Raw genomic sequence first — 21,286 nt, 5'->3', positions numbered from 1 at the left:
TGACATTTCGAACATTTTTAAAGGAACATAAAAGGAGATACCTTGTTAAATGTTGTAGCTACTCCTTTCTTAATGCAAAAGCATAGTGCACTGTCCACAAAACCATTCCATAGCTTGTTTTGCATTGTTATTGTTTCTCATTAATCGTAATTATGAGACTAAAATTTATAATTATTAATTTTTTTTTGTCTGATTTTTACATATGATTCATTTGTTGGTGAACTCTCAAATTTGACTATGCTAAATAAAACTGTGCTAGTTTTTATTATTATAATTCATTTTATTTAAATGGAAATGTTGTGTCCCAAATGATGAACTATACACGATGCACTTATAATATATGTACTTTGTGCTGCATGACATGTCCATTATACTTAGTTTTTTTTAGTTAAATAAGTGCATCATCCTGGTACTTGAAGTGCACTATTTGTTGCACTTTTACTTGCACTATTTATACTGCAAAATAGCATGGAATAGTGTATAAGTACACTAATTGAGACTCACCTTTAGTTCTGATTAAATCAGATCAGTTTTTTCATTAAAAAAGAGCAGCTCCGACATTCTGCAGAATTTCTTCTTTTGTATGCCACAATAAAAAATAAAAAAAGGAATTGCGATTATGGTCAATGTATCTTTAATAATCTGGAGAAGTAGTGTTCTTTTGTGGTCCGCAGGAAGAAATACCAAATAGGGCAAGTAAAAGATTACAGAATTTTCATTTTGTCCAGATTTATTGCTAAACATCAAATATCCATATCCTAAAAGCTATTCCCACTTAAACAAAAGTACAGTTCCCAGATTCCCACTTCTTGACACTTTGAGTTATTAACAGATGATATTGAATCATTTCATCCAGGAACGCACAGAATTGTCAGAGACAAGACTTTTTATGGCATCCCCCAAGGCTCTGTACTGGGTCTTATTAGCATAATGCTACAGAGACCCAGACAGCAAGACAAGACCTCTGCTAAAGCGAGCAGTGAAGGGCCTTCAAGTGGAGCACAAGTGCTGATGAAAGAAGCAAAGAGCATGATTGGGAAAGGAGAGAGAGAAAGAATAAGAAAAAAACGACTTTCTTACTCTACTAAATAACTCATTTTTATCATACTGCCTCTTCAATCTCATGTGGCAGAGATGGAACTGACTAGAAAAATGGCGGATTGGAAAAGCAAAAAACAATGAGGAGAAAGAGAAAAAGGGGAGAGAGGCCTATGCAGCATAATTAGCTCGAGCTGCTTGGTTACCTTCCAAACACAGCAAAGGATACCCTGAGCAGGAGAAGGGGCGGGGACAGAGAGAGAGAGAGAGAGAGAGAGAGAGAGAGAGAGAGAGAGATATGAAGGGGATGATTGCATTCCACACACACTTGAAGCTCAGTCTCCCTAGGAGACGCACTATAGCAGTATGACAGTGCAACATCTACACTAGAGTACGACTGTACGATTATATGTGCCACGCTGAGAGTGTGTGTGAGCCAGAAAGAAAGAGAAGTAAATTTGTCACTTAGCAGAAAGAGAGAAATAACAGCAGGAGAAGAGCAAAGTAAAAAAATATCAAGAGAAACCAGAAAGAGACTGTGGGAGTGACAGGAGAGATGTGCGTGGGGATGAAGTGGGTTTGTCGGAGGAGGTGAGCCGTGCCGCTCATAGACACACACACACACACACATTTCCAAAAGCTCAGGACTCCTAAGGAAGGAGGAGAGGATGAAGAAACACTCAGCCCGAGTGGCCCCTCTCAGCTCCTATAGCGCCCAGGTGCTCACCTGCCCCATCTCTGAAGGTAAAACAAAATTATTCTGTGGTTTTGATTACATATAAAGAACAAATTTGTCCCCAGAAATGTGCTTATCTTAGAAAACGTTGTTTTGAAGTTCTTGAGTTAGTCTAGTCTAGTTATAGACTAGTATTATAATTAGTCTAGTAACCTTTATATGAAAATGATAGAGGTTTTTTTGCTCATTTAGATAGCTAAACTAGTCTGTGTTTGAGCAGAGATGAAGAAAGATGATGTAAGCAAGTGAAAAATAGAGATATGTACGATTAAGTTTGTAAGTTAGTATGGCGTGAAATGTGTTGAGAGTGAGTTTATGTGTGCAACCAAGTAGAAAAGGAGCTGTAATCCCCCCTCAGCAGTTTAAATCACACTTTCAATATTAAATGACATTTTATTTACTGATGATACTGTTTATTTAAGTACAATGCCGGTTTCATGTTGCTGTTGTATTGTAGTCCTTTAGGGACTTTACAGTTTGTTAACTTGACAAAAATACAATTAATTGTTTATTAGTGTTAGTTCACGGTGCATTAACTAATGTTAACATTCAATTTAAATGATAAAAATGCATGAGAAAATGTTCAAAAACATTAACTAAGTCTAATAAATTCTGTAGAATTATTGTTACTTCATGTAAACTGATGTAGTTACCTAATGTCAACAAATGAAACATTTTAGTAAAGTCTGATTACTTTACTTTTTTGACTCTGGTTGTAGCAGCAGGTAGCATGTAGCGCAGTTGCATTATGGGATTGTGTGATGTTTCTGATCACAGTTTTTAAAACTTCCTGGTTGTACTGTTATCAAATCTGAAGCTGTAGCTTTTTGACTGTTTGTTTTTGGACTGACATGGGGCGACTGAATTTTCTTTTTGACAGTAAAAAGTACAGATATAACAAGGTCATAGAAACTGATAAAATAATCAAGAAATAATAAGAACAAGAGGGTCCTCGCACCTCGGTGCTCGGGCCCTAAAAATAGTTTTAACAGCACTGCTTGATATATGTCAGCAACCCAACTACTCATCATAATTCAGTGTATATTACCAATTCCGGTTCCAAATGCCTTCTTGTAAAATGATGCTTATGAATCTCACTGCTGTAAAATAACAATAGCATTCTGTGCAGTGCAGTAAAAATATGTAGGGGCGGTAAACCAGGGATTTACCATTGATGTGACATTTCTGTGCCTCCACATCTTGGACCTGCGGTTCCCTGGTATTGTTGGTTTCTGCAGGTTGTTAAGCTATCCAGTCAATCCGCAGGATAGAAAAAAAGTCTGTCAGTGTGGGTGCACACTGTGGGGGCCCTTTTTCAGTATAAAATATGTCTAAAGAGTGTATATATATATATATATATATATATATATATATATATATATATATATATATATATATATATATATATATATATATATATATATATATATATTTATTTATTTATTTATTTATTTATTTATTACTTTAAAAAGGACATCATGTGAGTTGAGTTGTGGTTTAGCTGCATCTCTGTCAAAATTGCTCGTCAGTTGAATTGCTCGGCATCACACATTATAAATTTGCTCATAACTGACGTACTTCTTAGGGTCAAAAAATCGTGACTTTTTCTTAGAACTTGATGTTATTAGCACTGTGCATTTTTTAGCTGTACATTGTCCATAATAAATGTCTTATTGAGGGTGGCCATGCTCATGTTTGTTTAGTGTGAACACTGGCTTGTAGTATTGGAAGATCAGGTAGCTTTGTGGATTAGAAGTTATTTAATAAAGTGTTGAGGTGAAATGAGATTTATTATATTAATGCAGTTTTGTGGCTTCTCCTGGGCAGAATATTGCTATTTTGACAGCATTTACTACCAGCTCAACATCATTGAATCTACATACATTTTTGTTGGTAAGGTGAAAGTCATATGGAGCAACAATCAATAATGCAAAGTGAGGTCAGGGTCTTGTGTACTGTTCATTGAAGTATCCAAGGACTTTGGTTAATGCAGGCCTTTCCTAATGCTGTCGATTACAAAGCTTAGAATTTCAAAAGCCAACAAGACAAACACATGGAAAGTAAAAAACATTTATACTGAATTTGATGACTCTTAATATTTCCCTGAATTACAACTTCTTGAATGTGTAAGTGTCCAATAATTGTATAATTATTAATTTTTTTTTATTTTAATTAAGGTATTTTTTGCTTTATCATCAATTATTATTATTATAACTAAGGTTATGTTTACACAACAATTATGTTCTAAAAACAGAAGAAACACATACCTATTGGTTGAACATATTACTTTTTTCACATTTTTGTACTTTCAAAAAATATGGTATTGGTATTGTTTTATAGGGGCTCGTCCGGGATTAACAAAAACCATCCCAAGACATTAAAAAGTTATACATTTTGTACTGGTGGTAAACTTACCTTGGTTTGATAGTAGCTTGTGATGGAAGCGGTGTTGTGTGTGATGCTTAGTGTTGCGCTGTCTGTGATTTAGCTTGAAACATTAGTAATTATGGCAATGTTGTGCGATCTTCGGTCATTTCTGACCTGAGAGTTTTACATTTAGAATTTTTTTTTAATCGTAGCTTCACCAGAATGGTATGACTCTTGGTGACTTTATGGCACTTGATATGTGAACACACACAAAAGAAATTCAGGACAGGACTCGAAAAAGCTGAGTGGTAATAAAACAAATAGTCGCACTCATTGTCTTAAATAAATAAGACAATGAGTTAAATAAAAGGTTAAAAATCAGATCAGGCCCAGAAGGATTAAACTCTGATAAAGCATTCCTGTTCATTTTAGTTACATTTTATAGGATTTTAATGATTTGTGTTACAAATTGCCTAATGTGTTCAGGTTTGAATGTATTAAAAATAATGCAAAAACCTACACTTCAAATCAACATTTAAAAAAAAAATAAAGAAATATATAAACCTTTACAAAAAGTAGTCTTTGAGAATGCCTTAATATGCATTTAAATCCACAACCTAATAAAAGTAAACAGTTATGTTTAAAACCAACTATGGAATTTACAAGCCCGTGTGTGTGTGTGTGTGTGACATGTGTGTGACGTGTGTGTGTGTGTGTGTGTGTGTGCTCTTATTTTTGTGACATATCAGGACACAACTCTGTATAATGACATGGGTATGACACAGGTGTTACAAGGAGAGGGTGACTTATGAGGACATAACCCATGTCCCCATTTTTCAAAATGCTTATAAATCATACACAATGAGTTTTTTTGAGAAAGTAAAAATGCACAAAGTTTCCTGTGAGGGTTAGGGTTGGTGTAGGGCCGCGCGCGTGTGTGTGTGTGTGTGTGTGTGTAGACGTGCTTGCTGACCCAGCACACTATGCTAGTGACCATGGGCCAGCGCACGTCATCTTTTATTCCTGGCTTAGTGTAAATTGATCACTCTGAGTCTACAGCATAACGGATCTTGGCTTTGTGATACTAGCGCTCTTCCCCTTCAGCATACTGATGTTGTCAGAACAGCCTCAATGAAGGACAGAATGTATTCTGATTGGCTGATTTTTTGGTGCGCGCCCTGTGGTGTTGAGTTGTATGTATATCCCACTATATCTGAATGGTCTCTGTGCTTCTCCATGACCCCGTGGAGCTGTTTTTGACAGAGGCTTGTCTGTGCGAGGCAGGCAGATTTCTTACACTGTCCGGCTTTAGTGCTTCACCTGCAGGTAACTGACACTCACAGCTACTGATCGATACATCCGTACGAACCACAGAGAAACATCAGGGGCAGCCGCACGAGGACGTGTTGCTGAATTTCTCATGAATAAAACGCATCAACAAAGCAGCATTTCTTAACCCTGTCTAAAAATAGTTTGTAGTGCATGTTCCTATGTTCGACCAAATAAAAGACATGGACGTTTTTGCAGTTTTACACTGAAGACATGCTTAACATAGTGTAGACTCAAGTGAAGACTCACACTTTAAGTCAATGGTTGCTCGAATTAAGGAATTTCCAGGAATTCCTTCAGTTTGTTACTGTTGTTGTGACAGCCAACAACAGCACAGCTTGACCCTGTGCTCATTTTTATTTTCAGCAATATTACTGACGTTTCTGTTTAATTAATTCACTTGTTCTTTTTACTCCACTTTAACAATTTTCCTAAAGAGACCAGGCGTGTGTTTCCTAAAACCATCGTTAGCTTACTTAGTTTATTCCATTTAACTCTATTGTTAACAATGGAACTGGCAACCAATCCCCAGAACAGAACAGCATACTAACAGAAGTTAAAATCCATCATGGCAGCACTCGTGAAATATTAATACATGAAATATTATGAATATTACATTTGAATTTGGTGGTAAAACATAGTGTTGCACATTTTATTGGAGCAGTTTATCACTTAATTAGAAGCAAAACATTTACTAAACTGTGTAATCTGTTATAGAGACTACTGAAGAGACATATCAAAGTTTCTTTTAAATGCAAAGAATTAAAAAATACAAATAAAGCTCTGTAAGCACTTGCATTGTTTATAACACTATAAGTGTGTCCTATTGGGTAATGAAAAGTCCCAAAGTGACTAAATGTCCCCACAAGTTTTTAGGTCCCTGTGAGTAGAACGGCTTATAAATCATACTAAATTATTATTATTATTATTATTATTTATTTATAATAAAAAAAATTGAAAAGCTCTTGATGCAGAAAGTTCCCTGTGTATAATTAAGTTTATATATATATATATATATATATACACATATAAAATAGCAGAGAGTTTTCTATGAGGGTAGGCTTGGAGGATAGAAAATACAGAGGATAGAGGATAGAAAATACAGTTTGTACTTAAAAACAATTATGTCTATTCCCGTGTGTGTTTGCAAAAGGACACAGGTTCAAATCCCTCCTAGAAAAATGACAACTGTGCTTGATGCTCCATCATTAGCATACATTTTCATAATAATGCATTTTAAGGTGATGTATTTAACTAACATGCTAACATTTAAATAAGAATACAAACATGTATTTAGACAAAGTTTTAACATCCTATGAATAGAATATGTACGCTAAACACTGGTGGAGCTGCAGAACAGTGTACAGAAGAAGAATAAAAATAAGTGTGAGGGATTTCATAATCCTATTATATGTAATGAGGCAAGGAGATATAATGTGTGCAGTAATGGTGCAATACTGATCTGTGTGTTGCAGGAGAGGAGGGCTCAGAATCACATGCAGAGACTCCAGTCAGTGAAACAAGTGGAAAAGGCCCTGCATACCAGGCCTGCGCCAACACAGTGCTCAAGGTGCTGGGGGGTTTGCTGGTGGTGCTGTGTGTCTCCTCGTCCTGGGTGGGCATCACACAGGTGGTCCAGCTCACGTTCAAATCCTTTTCCTGTCCCTTTTTCATCACATGGTTCAGCACCAACTGGAACATTTTCTTCTTCCCCCTCTACTATTCTGGGCATGTGGCCACCACCAAAGAAAAACGGACGCCCATTCAGAAATTCAGGTGGAGTCAGAATGAATGGTTATGATGTGATGTGAACAGCAGAACATTTTGCAGGAAGTATAGAAGCGAACATGTGAAAATTAAACATTTACTAATTCGTATTTAGCAACATACTGTACACAGAGAAAGTTCCCCAAAGCAAGAATGGACAGCTCCAGTCCTGAAGGGCAACTGTCATGCAGAGTTGAGCTCTATCCCTAAATATATATCAAGTAATCTGGTCCCACTTTTTTATATTAGGTGGCCTTAACTACTTTGTACTTTCTTCGTACAATGTACAGTTGTATCTGCTATTAAGGTGGGATATAGGTAAGGTTAGGGACTGGTTTGGTAGGATGGGTGGGTTTAAGGTTGGGTTAAGGTGTAAGGAATGGGTCAACAGCGTAATTCTAAATCAAATTGCAGAAATTATTTCCAGATGTAATAACATGCAGGTATTTGTTTAATACACAAGTACATGAATGTATACAATAAGTGCATTTCTATCAAATTATTAATTTAAATAAGTACAGTTAAGGCCATCTAATATAAAGTGGGGCCAATAATCCTGAAAAATTTGGTTAGATTTTTCAGGTTTGATTGGGGAGTTAAACTCTGCTTTAGTGCAAGTGTCAGTAGAAACAGTTCAGTTCGATTCATGAGTAAGTCATTCTGAATGTTCCCAAACTTTTGAGGGGATTATTTTAATAATTTCAGCATTTTTTTTGTCTTGTGGACAATATCTTGTTATTATTAATTGTTAATATCTTTTATTTACAATATCTTACTCAGGACAGTACTAAATTAAATATAACATGCATTTAGTATGATCTCTCTTATTTTTTGAAAATTACTTTTCTAGAATCACAGATTCTGCAAAGGGTGCCCAAACTTTTGAGCCCCACTGCATAAAGACCAATTTTATTATTCATTTATGTTTTTGGATCTTTTTTTTAAAGGAGATTTCAGTCAGTATGTAAAAGAATGACAAGTGATAATTCAGTATGAGATTGAGGAACAGTTCCAAATCGATCTCATAAAAAATTATTTTACTAGTTGCCAGTTGTGTGTGAATTTCATATCAATTAAATGGTCAATGTACAATTTTTGGGAAAAAAACAGTAAACTTGAAGGTCCCCACTAAACTTAACCTTCAGGGGGCATATGCAAATCATACAAAAATATATAATTGAGATGCCACAAATTCTCCAAGTAGTTACAAAATGACATTAGAATTAATTCTAGTTTAATTTTTGAGTGTCATTCACATCAAAGCTTTTGTCATGAACTTTGTTCATTTGTACTTCCAAATATTTTAACTTGGCACGTCACGATTGGTTAAAAGACGCCTGAGAAACAGCTTTGCCATCATTGAAATCAAACCTGGTTTGAACTTTAACTTATTAACCTCTTAAATCTTAAATACCCCACAGATAAACTCTTGCAGATTTGCAAATCATTTGGTTACCAAACTAAACCTTCAATTTCTAGGTTAAGCCACTGGTAGGCTACAGTGCTGCATTATCAAAGTAAGAAAACAACAAAAACCTTAGTTTTTTTCTCATTTCTCTGTCTAGGGAATGTAGTCGGTTGTTTGGGGAGGACGGAATGTCTCTGAAAGTGTTTCTGAAGAGAACGGCACCTTTCTCCATCTTGTGGACACTTACTAACTACCTGTACCTGTTAGCACTGAGAAAACTAACAGCTACAGACGTCTCGGCGCTCTACTGCTGCCACAAGGCCTTTGTCTTCCTCTTGTCGTGGATTGTCCTCAAGGATCGCTTCATGGGTGTGCGGGTAAGTGGAATATGTTTAACCCTATCGCCTCAGCAACCATTTGATTATGTTTGAAGCTGAAATCTGGCAAACCGTTTCTTTGGTACAAATGATATTTGCTTTAAGAATCTTACTGAATCAATACAAATGGAAGTCAACAGCTAATCAATAAGCCTTTTTTAACTGGAAATGTTTTATACAAGTGAAATTGTGTACCAAAATGTATGCAAATTGACCATAGCGGGTACTATAATATTTACATTTATATTTATATATTTATAGGATAAACTCTAAATTATTGCCTTATAATCCTTGAGTTTGTGTTGCATTCTCTCTTCATTTTTTTATTTATTTTAATACGTTTTTGAAATCTTATGTCACATTTTAGTTTAAAAACCAATTCTCACTATAAACTAACTATTTACTTTGCATTTGGCTTAAACTTTTAATTTTCTGTTTATTAAGTATTAGTAAAGTAGTTTTTAGGTTTAGGTATTGGGTCCGTTTAAGGGATCTATTATAGACTATGGTCATAAGTAAGTGTATTATAAATATTTAAAAAATGTGATATAATAAGCTTAGTAAATCGTGGGAATTGGTGCCCAAAATTTACTTTTCTGAACTTGTCATTAGACTATCTGGAGACACTCAAATAGGCTTGGGCGGTAATACGGTAATATGGTATACCGCGGGATCTAAAAATAGCAACGGTATCAGTTCCAATACCGTCATACCGTTAAAAAAAAACAAAACAATGCACTTATATAGGAGACAATGATTAAATATTAAATATAATTTATTTAATGCCTAAAAATGTGTATGCGTGGTTGTCATCGCGTGACAACGAGACGAGGAGAAAGAGAAAGGAGGGGAAAAGATGGCGAGTTGCGCACCAAGTGACCTGGTCTCAAAAAAATTAACATAAATTCTGCAGTTTGCCAGTATTTCGGGTTTCGACCGAACGAGAAGGAAGAGGTGGTAAATAAGGATGAGGCTATTTGAAAATTGTGCCCTCACGAAAAAAGATGACTCTGGGAATATGCTGCAAAAAAAAAAAAAAAAGCCGATGCAATGGCAGGTGGTTCCGGCCGATGCAATGGCAGGTGGTTTTTTCTTAGTTCTCTAGAGGACCGAATCGGAGCTGAAATAACAGCCTACTGTTTAGAGCCAGTTACTCAAGGAGACGAGGACCCACTTCATTCATGGAAAAATGCTGACTGGTGTTTTCCCCAGATGTTGCGAGTGGCACGATAGTAGGCTAGGCAAGCACACCATCGAAGCAGGTTTTCAGCACCGCAGGTAAAGTTGTCGGTCCACAACGTGCCCTAGCGAAAAATCTTGACTAGATTGTATTTCTACATTCGTTCCTATTGGCACTGTTTATTTTTTATTTATTTGGATTCGGGTATTTTTATTTGGTTTTCATTAAAAACTATTTTGGAAAAGAAGACTGGAAAGAAGTTCGCTCATTTTTATAATCTGCTCTTTGTTATTTAAAGTTGTTCATGCAGTGTGATTTTTATGGATGGGCGTTTTTCCGCAAATATCACATTGGAATAATTTTGAGCTCACAAAAAAACTAATATTCGAATATTCGTTTATTTAAATTAAGTTTAATGAGACAGACGTTATTTTTCAGCAACATTTATTGTTTCTGTCATTTTGTCACTTACACACAATAAGCTCGAACATTACACATCGTGTTTTGTAGCTGAAAAACTTTAACAACGCAAACAAACAAAAGTATAGCCTACAGATTAAAAGCAAAAAATAAAATAAAATTAAAATAAAATATGAACAAAGAAAAAACGTAAAGCAGCCTGCCGCAATTATGCCATTAGCCTAACTTTGAAACTGTCTGCAAATCATTTTTGCTTTTTTTTTTTTTCTATTGTTTTACATGTTCTTGTTAAGAAACACAGGCATGTAAACATGATCAGGGGAAAGTCGGCTCCGTCTGTTAAAAATAAGGCCGGCCGCGGAGAAAACGCGCTCTGACTGCACAGATGTTGGCAGGACTCACAAATAATGGTGTGTTTTCATTTCACCACTGAATGGGATCCTCATCTGGTGGAATACATGGCTCCAGCAGGAACTGTTCCCACTCGTCTCGACTGGACTCTCTGTAATCATCGCTGAAGAACTGGAGAAGAAGAAGATCTTTTCCGACGAGTGGGCATTGCATCCTCTTTATCGTTGGTGACGCACCACTCGTCTCGCATCAAGGAAAATGTTCTGATAATGTTCAAAAAGTTTTTTTTTCTTAGTTCTCTCATGTTTTCATTGATAAAACCTGAGATCTTTGGGCCGAGGGTCTAGGGCAGATGCGAGAAGAGGAGTTTTCACTGCATTCTCCAAGTTAGCGGTGTTTATTCGTTGCTTGAGAGACGCCGGAACAATGTTCTTGAATGCGGTCACTTTCTGTGATTCTCCACGGCATATTTGAAGTACTGTAGAAGACCGCAGTTCTTATTCATTCATTAATTATTTTTTGCTTTCATACATCTTCAAATATGCCGTGGAGAATCACAGAAAGTGACCGAATTAGGTTTTATTGTGGACTTTTTTCCCTTTTTTCTTTTCTTTATGGCAAGCAAAAATATGTCAAAATTCGAATATCATTTTTATTTATCGAATAATTAGAGCCGAACGAATATTATAATAATAATATCTGTGCACACCCCAAGTGATTTTATTGGATTTGTGTGCGCATCTCTGCGCAAAAACTGTTCTGTATATTTATGTTAATCTAATTATGTTTGACTATTGCTATTTGTTGCTAATAAAAGTTGTTAATATTGTTGTGCATGTCATTTTGTTATTGTTTCAGTATTAGTGTTTGGTATTCAGTTTCTGAATGGTTTAGGCACAAGCCAACAGTTTGGTGATGCTGTCTCAGCCTTACGTCATATTTTTTTAATTATTCACGGTAATACCGCATACCGAGGTAAAATAGGGAGGAGGTTTGACGGTATCAAAATTTGGATACCGCCCAAGCCTACACTCAAAACAAAAAGTTATAATTGGTTTGTACTTTGTGTATGTACTTTCATTAACTCCCCAACACCCCAAAAAATAGCTTGCTGTTTTACATTATTTGGTAAGAGTGTCAGATTGATGGTTATGAAGAAGAAACAAGTGATGTGGCACACAACAGATACAAATGGAGAGTCAATGAGAATTTGTTCTTGTTTGCTTTGCCAGAAGCTGTTATTATGCTTACACCAGAGCTCTTTTGACTTTCATTGCACTTGATGTCTCAGATCTGGATGCAGAACTTTTTTAGAATCTCCTTGAAAACTATCCACCAAAAATGTAATGATGCGCACTGATATTTATTGTGGTATAAGCCTTAATCCTTATTAGACCTAACTGTTTCATAATGTCTTTGTAATCTTTTCTCTTAGATTGTGGCTGCCATTATGGCTATCACAGGCATTGTGATGATGGCTTATGCTGATGGTTTTCATGGGGATTCCTTTATGGGTGTGGCCTTAGCAGTTGGCTCCGCCTCCACTTCTGCTCTCTACAAGGTGAGTGCAGCTGAAAATAACAATTCCCAGAAGATCCTTGACAACCATTAAGACTCCTTTAGTATTGATATGCTTTTCCTGCAAAACCACTCAGGTGCTGTTTAAGATGTTCCTCGGCAGTGCAAATCTGGGCGAGGCTGCACATTTCTTCTCCACCATGGGCTTTTTCAATCTCATCTTCATCTCTTGCGTTCCCCTCATCCTGTACTTCACCAGGGTGGAGCACTGGGGCTCCCTCTCCTCTTTGCCCTGGGGTTACCTCTGCGGGGTGGCCGGCCTTTGGCTAGGTAATGTGAAATTATGGAATTACAGAAACCAATTCTTCAGACCTACTTTAAATATGTGTGTTTGTGTATGTGTGTGTGTGTGTGTGTGTGTGTAAATAATATATAACATCTACAATACTTATTAATGTTCCAGTTTTTTTTATTATTATTATTAAATAAATCTGGTTCTTTTGCGCTTTCTATTCATCTAAAAAAAAAAAAATCCTGAAAAACATGCATCTCGGTTTTCAGAAAAATTATTAAGCAGCACAATTGTTTTCAAGAATGATAATAATAATAACAATAAATGTTTCTTGAGCATCTTTGCATATTACAATGATCTCTGAAGGATCATGTAACACTGAAGACTAGAATAATGGCTTTATAAGATAATTTTATATGATCATTACATTTTAAAATACATAAAAAAATACAATAGTTATTTTAAACTGTAAGGATACATCACAATATTTATATTTTACCGTATCTTTGATCAAAGAAATGCAGCTTTCTTAAGCACGAGACAAAATAATTTTTGAACAATGGTCTATTTGTTACTTGGGTCACACTTTATTTTAAGGTCCAATTCTCGCTATTAACAAACCATTAACTATGACTTTTGCCTCAATAAATTCTTAATTTGCTGCTTATTAATCCTTAGTAAGGTAGTTGTTGAGTTAAGGTATTGGTTGGGGATGTAGAATATGGTCATGCAGACTATGTGCTTTATAAGTATTAATAAACAGCCGATAAATTAATATGATAATTGGTATAATAATGAGAATTGGTCCCTGTACTAAAGTGTTACCATTACTTGTTTAAAAAACAATAGAAAATATGTTTTTGGCACCGTAATGTTGCGCCATCTACACTACTAAATGGCAAATGCTAACCAGCTGGGGAAAAACATTAAATAAATAAAACCTTTAGTTTGTACACAAGTACTGGCGTTAAATCATGCTGACGGTTTACCACTTGATCACTGCTGATTCAGATGTGAGTTAGTGTTGTAATGGATCAAATACAACCCTTAAGTACACTTTCAAGAGTGCTTTAAGTGCTTAGTAAGTGAAAGAAATCAGGTTAGAATCATCAGTTTACACCTCGAAGTAGCATTCCTTAGATATCCAATATGTGCTGCATCAGTCTATGTACAGCATAATAGTAACCGATCCACTTATATTTACTCTATATTTGAGCTGAAGTGGAGCTCTGTATCTTTGGGGTGTTTTAAGGATAATATGATATCCATTCTCTTTTGTCACGGATCCAAATCATGTGACATTCTCTGTGTATTTGGCCACTTAGAGAGGATTGAATGACACAAAATGCTATATGGCCCAACCATAACTTAAAGTTCCTGTTTTTGATGCTCTCTCTCTCTCTCTCTCTCTCTCTCATAGTATTTAACATCCTGGTCAATGTAGGAGTGGTGCTCACGTATCCTATCCTCATATCCATTGGAACGTTACTCAGTGTTCCAGGCAATGCAGGTGTGTGAGTCTACGTTGTAAATCATTTGTACTTGAAAATTATTATAACTGTTTGAAATATGTATATTGTACAGTCATGGCCAAAAATATTGGCACCCTTGGTAAATATGATCAAAGAAGGCTGTGAAAATTCATCTGCATTGTTAATCCTTTTGCTCTTTTATTTAAAAAAAAACACAAAAATGTATCCTTTTATTGGATAATAAAAATTTAAAATGGGGGGAAATATCATTATGAAATAAAGGTTTTTCTCAAATACTCGTTGGACACAATTATTGGCACCCCTAGAAATTCTTATGAGTAAAACATCTCTGAAGTTTATTCCCATTCATATTCACAATTTTGAGCACTCCAGTTTATATACTGTTGAATATAAACATGAAATTATCCAGCCATTGCTTCCTGTTTCACAGAAATATAAAGAGGAGGGAAAACAAAGCCCAAATTCCCTTAATCATCCATCACAATGAGAAAAACCAAAGAATATATTTCTGATGTGCAGCAAAAGATAATTGAGCTTCACAAATTAGTGAAGTGGCTTTAAGAAAAGAGCTAGAGCAGTGAAAATTCCCATGTCCATCAAAAGGAGATTTTTAAGAATTTAATAAAATGTTACAAAACGGAAGAGGAGAGGACGTGTGTCTATATCGTCCTAATGCAATGTGAGAAAGAGAGTTGAGTGGCTAAAGACTCTCAAAAGATTACAGCTGGAGAATTGCAGGTAATAGTTGAGTCTCTGGGTCAGAAAACCTTATAAAAAAGATAGTCAAACCGTACCTACATCAACACATGTTGTTTGAGAGGGTTACAAGAAAAATTCTCCTAGCTCATCCAAAAACAAACTAAAGCATATTCAGTGATCAGACACGACTGGAACTTCAAATGGGACTGGCTTCTATAGTCAGATGAAACTAAAAATGAGCTTTTTAGCAGCAAACACTCAAGATGGGTTTGGTGAACACAGAGATAAAAAGTACCCCATGTGTACAATTAAATATACTGCTTTATTTTTGATGTTGTGGAGCTATATTTCTGCTGGAGGTCCTGGACATCTTGTTTATGACCATGGCATCATGGATTCTATCAAATACCAACAGGTAAGAAATCAGTAAGTGACTGACTCTGTTAGAAATCTTATAATGTACCATGTTTGGATCATCCAACCGTACAATAATCCAAACACAAACCTCAAAAACAACACAGAAATGGGTCACTGAGCTCAAAACCAAGCTTCTGCTTTACCCATTCCAGTCCTCTGACCTGAACCCTACAGAAAATGAGAGGAGTGAACTGAAGAGGAGAAGCTGGGAATCTGAAGGGTCTGGAGTGATTCTGGATGAAGGAATGGTCTCTGATCTCTTGTGAGGTGTCCTCTAACCTCATCAGGCATTATAGGAGAACATTTAGAGCTGTTAACCTGCAAATGAAGGTTTCAAATAAAAGGGTACCGTTAATTGTGGCCTATGTGTATTAGAGAAAAACATTTATTTAATTATATTTATATAAATTTCTCCCCATTTTAAATTCTTATTATACAATGAAAGGATACATTTTTGTGAATTGATCTTTAATAAAAGATCAAAAGTATTAACAATGCAGATTAATTTTCACAGCCTTCTTTGATCATATTTACCAAGGGTGCCAATATTTTTGGCCATGACTGTATATGTGCGTGTGTGTGTGTGTGTGTGTGTGTGTGTGTGTGTGTGTGTGTGTGTGTGTATAATAGTCATGTAGCATGGGTATATTTGTAGCAGTGGCTAACAATACATGTACTGTATGGGTCAAAATCGTAGGTTATTCTTTTATGCCAAAAATCATTACAATATTTAGAAAAGATCATGTTATATTTTGATATTTTGTAATTTTCCTACCATAAATATCTAAAAACTGAATTTTTATTAGTAATATCCATTGCTAAGGACTTAATTTGGACAAATTTAAAGGTGATTTTGAAAAAATTTTGCACCCTCAGATTCCAGAGATTCAAATAGTTGTATCTTGGCCAAATTTTGTCCTATCCTAATAAATCATACAGCAATGGAAAGTTGATTTATTGTTTTGTAAGCCAGGTTAAAGAGATGGGTCTTTAATCTAGTTTAAACTGCAAGAGTGTGTCTGCCTCCCGAACAATGTTAGGTAGGTTATTCCAGAGTTTGGGAGCTAAGTAGGAAAAGGATCTGCCGCCAGTGCAGTGTGGACAGGACCGGGCTAATATGGTCATACTTCCTGGTTCTAGTAAGAACTATTGCTGCTGCATTTTGGACTAACTGGAGTTTGTTTATTAAGCATGCAGAACAACCACCCAATAAAGCATTACAGTAATCTAACCTTGAGGTCATAAATATGGAAAAATCCAGTTTTCAAATGCTAGAAATGTGACTTTCTAATAAAAGATTGCTATCAAATAACACACCTAGGTTCCTAACTGATGACAAAGAACTGACAGAGCAGCCATCAAGTCTTAGGCTTAGTCTTAGGTTCTAGGTTATTACGCACAGAGTTTTTAGGTCCTATAATTAACATCTCCATGTTTTGTCTTTATTTTATTACTAAACTTCATTTTGATTGTCTTCCGGTTCCCGCCTCCTTCTTCCCACGAGAGAACTCTGTTACAGTCACCTTATGAAATGGCTCGTAATTATAGTACACGATCGTTTATTGACGTTAACCTAATGCCAAACAGACAACTTGGATATAATAACTTTAATACAATACGATATTATATTATATTATATTATATTATAGTGTATCATATTATACTTGACATAATAATATATAATATACTTTATATATTTTATATATTATGTTAGGTAGAAACTGTAAGCTTTGGATAAAAGCATCTGCTAAATGCATAAATGTATTTAAATGTATTTATTTATATACATTATAGAAAGAGAGAGAGAGAGAGAGAGAGAGAGAGAGTGACGTTATTTCCGGGTCCAATACAGCTGGTTGTCTTGTACTTCAGAATGTCATTGACAGATTTGTTCTCCCAGTCTTTGAAGCATTTCCTACATTACTTCTTTTTTTGTTGTTGTTGTTGTTGTTGTTCAGTCATTTAATTTAAATTTGTATTTCTATTTTTTCTGCCCTTTTTAATCATTTCATTTATAAATTATAAAAAATAAAGAAAGAAAGAAAGAAAATGAGTCATAAAGTGTTCAATAAAGTACTATCAAATCATAAAGGTATAATCTGCTGATTGTCCTGCAGGTGACTTCATAAATCTGTCTTCTTACGATGCACTTACGGCTTTACGATTACTCGTAGATGTACGATGATTTTCAAGTGCTACTTAAGTCACGACGGTTTTGGGAAACAGACCGTAATATTAAGATCAGTCGTACGATCATTTTTACGAACTTCTTAGGCTTACGAAGCTTTTGGGAAACTCAGCCTTCAAATAAATAAATAAATAAAAAACTAACTAAGAGAGTTTGTTCACTCAAAGCAAACAGCAGCACCATGAAAAAAATGTGGAAAGGTTGCCAAGGGGACAGTAAATGCCTTAAGAGGGTGCTTGTCTTTAAAAACAGTCTTTCAAAGTCAGTTTTTTTAAATTACGTGTGGCTTTTCTTCAGAAACAGACAGAGTGATTCATTTGTGATTTATGCTACAATCCTAATGTTTGCCTGTTTACTGCATTTTAAAGGAGTGTGAAAGTAAATTTATAACCATTTTACATTTTCATAGCCAGTAATGAGGAACCAAAGCTATTAACTTGATTTGATTTTTGTCTTTATGAGCACCAATGTTAATACTTAAAATTCATAGTTATTTTAAAGTCAACAAACAGCCACAGGATTGCAATTACTATTCATTTAAAGATTTCTCCCTATTAAGTAACAGTAACTAATGCTGAACATTTCCTTATTAATGCCATTTATTTGACTGGAGTTAATTGGTTGCTTTGCAAGGGTCAGTAATTCTCTCCCACTGAGATTTTGACAGTATGGGCACAAGGTTACATTTAAATGATAGGTTAAAAAATTAATAAGAGTTTCTAATAAAACACTGTACTGTCAAAAGAAGAAAACTTGCAACTGTTAATTACATTAAATAAGTAATACGGTTTTCACCCAAGCCTGCTTAATCTCTTATTTATGCCTAATTAATTTTATAGTTTGCATTGATTTCTTTTAGTTTTCTAAGCAATTAGCCTGAAAAATTATAAAATGTGAATAAAAATATAAAAATTTGCGATGAGTACAAATCCTCATTACCACAATGCATTTTTTTATAGTAAATTTAATTTTCATATTTTTTTATTATTTAAAATGAGTATGCCATTTAGGATAGATGCTACGGGGAAAGGTCCTTTTTTCCAATTTCTGAAACTTTTTTCAAATCACACAGTGAAACTGCATGAACATTGGTTCGGGGAGTTCAATAGAAACTAAACAATGGCGGAGCGAGCCTAAGGTGAGCAAGCCCACCCAAGCCTGCCAAAATGAGCAGGGAAACGGGCTATATGAGGCTCACTCAGGAAAACTGATTTAATTTTACTAAAGTGACGACGCAAGGTCCTTGAGAATAGCAAGGCAAAGTACACAGTACTCGTTCCTTATCTAAGGGAGCCGAGGTTACATCAGTAACCGAGTACGTTCCCTTTCGATACTACACTTGTATTGCATCAAATGCCGTTTGGGCTAGACGCTATAGACGCTACAGGGACAATATAATCACACCGTGCTATCAGGAAGAATGACAGAGTATTTTATTTCAATTTTATTTCAGATATAGCTTTAGTTATTTTAGTATAGCACGTTAATCTAAATCAACTATCTTCAGTGTGTGTGTGTGTACATACAGAGCTTCAAACTTGGCTCAACCAATCAGAATCAAGGACCGGAACAATCCGTTTTATAATTCTGTATATGAAATGTTTAGTTTATAAAATAGTATATAATTTAGTTTACATTCATTTTATTTCAAACAAAAATTTTGTTTTAGTCTTATTTAACTTTAATACTCCTGACAGGAAACCTTATTGATAGTTTGCCATAATTGTATTATTTTAATAGTAATACATTAAAGAACTTTGCTTATGGGTTTTGAACTAGAAAAAGATGTGTTTCTTTCTCCAGCTATTGATGTACTGAAGCATGAGGTCATCTTCAGCGTGGTGCGTCTGGCTGCCACCTGCATCATCTGCCTGGGCTTCCTGCTGCTGCTGCTCCCTGAGGAGTGGGACACGGTCACCCTGCGCTTCCTCACCACCCTGGCCGACAAGAAGACGGAGGAGCACGGCGAGGAGCTCTCAGAATCCAGCGTCCACACACGCAGCCGGAGTAGAGCCAATGGAGCCGTATCCATTCCCATGGCATGACCTTTGACCTGTGAATGAACAGCCAGCGATCAACACTGATCCTCCCTATGAGTATGTGGCAGTTTGACTCTATTTATATGTTAGAAAGACAAAAGAGAAGTGAAGAGGAAGGATGTTTTTTTCTTTAATAATAATCACAACATCAACCAATCAGAACACAGAAAGTCTCCGAACGATAAGAGCATGCTGTCCTGCTCTTTAATAGAGTGTTCTGAGAAGAGTGTCCCATTAAAACAGGGATATTTACTGACAGTATTTTATTTTATTTTTTATTTACAGAAGGGATCTAGCATTCTCTTCCCTGCAATCTCTATGGGAAGATACGCATCCATTCCATAGAAATGGAATTTCTGACTTTTGTCTCCCGAATGCACGACAAACCCTGCACCCCTGAAGCCCTCCGCTAGCCCCTTACCATGGAATGTATTCTGTGAATATAGACTCTGTCAGGGCCAGTTCGGCTCACTGTACACATGAATGCATTCAGAGATTGGATATGTATGTATATGATTATTTGCATTGTACGTAGTAGTATGTAGGAGAAATATATTATGCTTTAATGAATAAGCCTTTCTTTTCTTTTTATAATAAAAGACCAAAATAAAGATCTGCTTTGAAAAACGCTTGTTATTTAATTGTTCAACACCTGAAGTGTAGTGCTACAATCATGTTCTGGAAGAAAACAAAAAGATTTTTTCATTACTCAAAAGAGTGCTGACATGAGCTTTGAGATTCTTTAGTGATCTTATATATATTTAAAAAAAAATGCTTGATTCTTGGTGAAGAGTCACAATCCTGAAGATATCCACCAAGAATTCAGACAGAAATGGGAACACATGCTATGATACTCTGTACTCATCTATACTTTCAAACAACATATATGTGTGTTTCTGAATATTTTACAAAAAAATAATTAAAAAGAATTCCGCAAGGATGGATTAAAATGATTTAAAGCTACCGTAAAGACTTTCACACTGTTTCACACTGGAGTAACTTTGCAGCACAAAAATAAATAACATTTTAAAAATATGAATTAAACAAAACAATAGTAATAATAATTGTGATTTTTTTTTTTTTTATCTCACAATGCAGACTTTTAAAAAAAAGTGAATTTACTGAGAGAGTATTTCATGTAGTTTTGTGGGGAAAAAAGTCTTGATTGATATACAAACTTCAATTTCTGATTGTTATTTTTATTTTTTTATTGTGAAAACTCACACTTGCAAGTTATAAAGGTGATTCTGAGGAAACAAATAAGACTATTTCCTTAAAATTGCTATTTTATACAGTATCTAGAAATTCTGACATTATTTCTCAGAATTGCATATATCTTGCTAAATTCTGTTCAGTCATTATGCAGAATCTCCAATTTTTGTTTGACAAACAAACCAGACAGGACAGTAGATGAACGGTGGACTTGAACTTGAAAAAATTGTGTTTATTGACTTCTTGTATTACCCGAGTTCAAGCGGCATGTCAAGTTTTGTCAGTTTTATTTTATATCATGAATCTAGTTTTCTGAGTGCTATAGACTGAAGAATCAGTTTATGAGTGATATCAGCAGTTTTTTCCATCATATTTTCTAATCACAAGGAAACTGAAAAAGACAGGAAAGTGGAGGAGGAATGGTGTCTGTAAATGACACACAACGTGTAAATGAC

The 21,286-nt window shown here is 35.3% G+C and overlaps 1 protein-coding gene across 2 annotated transcripts in view; it reads left to right on the top strand.

Moving 5' to 3' along the window:
- slc35f4 (solute carrier family 35 member F4) overlaps positions 1-20,246 on the top strand; it is a 30,427-nt gene extending 10,181 nt beyond the window's left edge. The window contains exons 2-8 of one of the 2 annotated variants that reach the window (XR_008157911.1): positions 6,946-7,246; positions 8,803-9,022; positions 12,409-12,534; positions 12,629-12,821; positions 14,204-14,293; positions 19,384-19,676; positions 19,905-20,246. Coding sequence is in view for 1 of the 2 variants with exons in the window: in XM_052581293.1 (XP_052437253.1) it covers positions 6,946-7,246; positions 8,803-9,022; positions 12,409-12,534; positions 12,629-12,821; positions 14,204-14,293; positions 19,384-19,625 (1,172 nt within the window). In the remaining variant the exon portion in view is untranslated. Of the gene's footprint in view, positions 1-6,945; positions 7,247-8,802; positions 9,023-12,408; positions 12,535-12,628; positions 12,822-14,203; positions 14,294-19,383 lie in introns of both variants that reach the window. The other variant, XM_052581293.1, reaches the window with a different exon arrangement.
- Positions 20,247-21,286: the final 1,040 nt, after the last annotated feature.

The sequence above is a fragment of the Carassius gibelio genome, chromosome B17 (assembly GCF_023724105.1).
Source record: "Carassius gibelio isolate Cgi1373 ecotype wild population from Czech Republic chromosome B17, carGib1.2-hapl.c, whole genome shotgun sequence".
NCBI classification, from domain to species: Eukaryota; Metazoa; Chordata; class Actinopteri; order Cypriniformes; family Cyprinidae; genus Carassius; species Carassius gibelio.
Note: the sequence above shows the minus strand (reverse complement) of the source record. Positions and strands in the feature narration are given on the sequence as shown.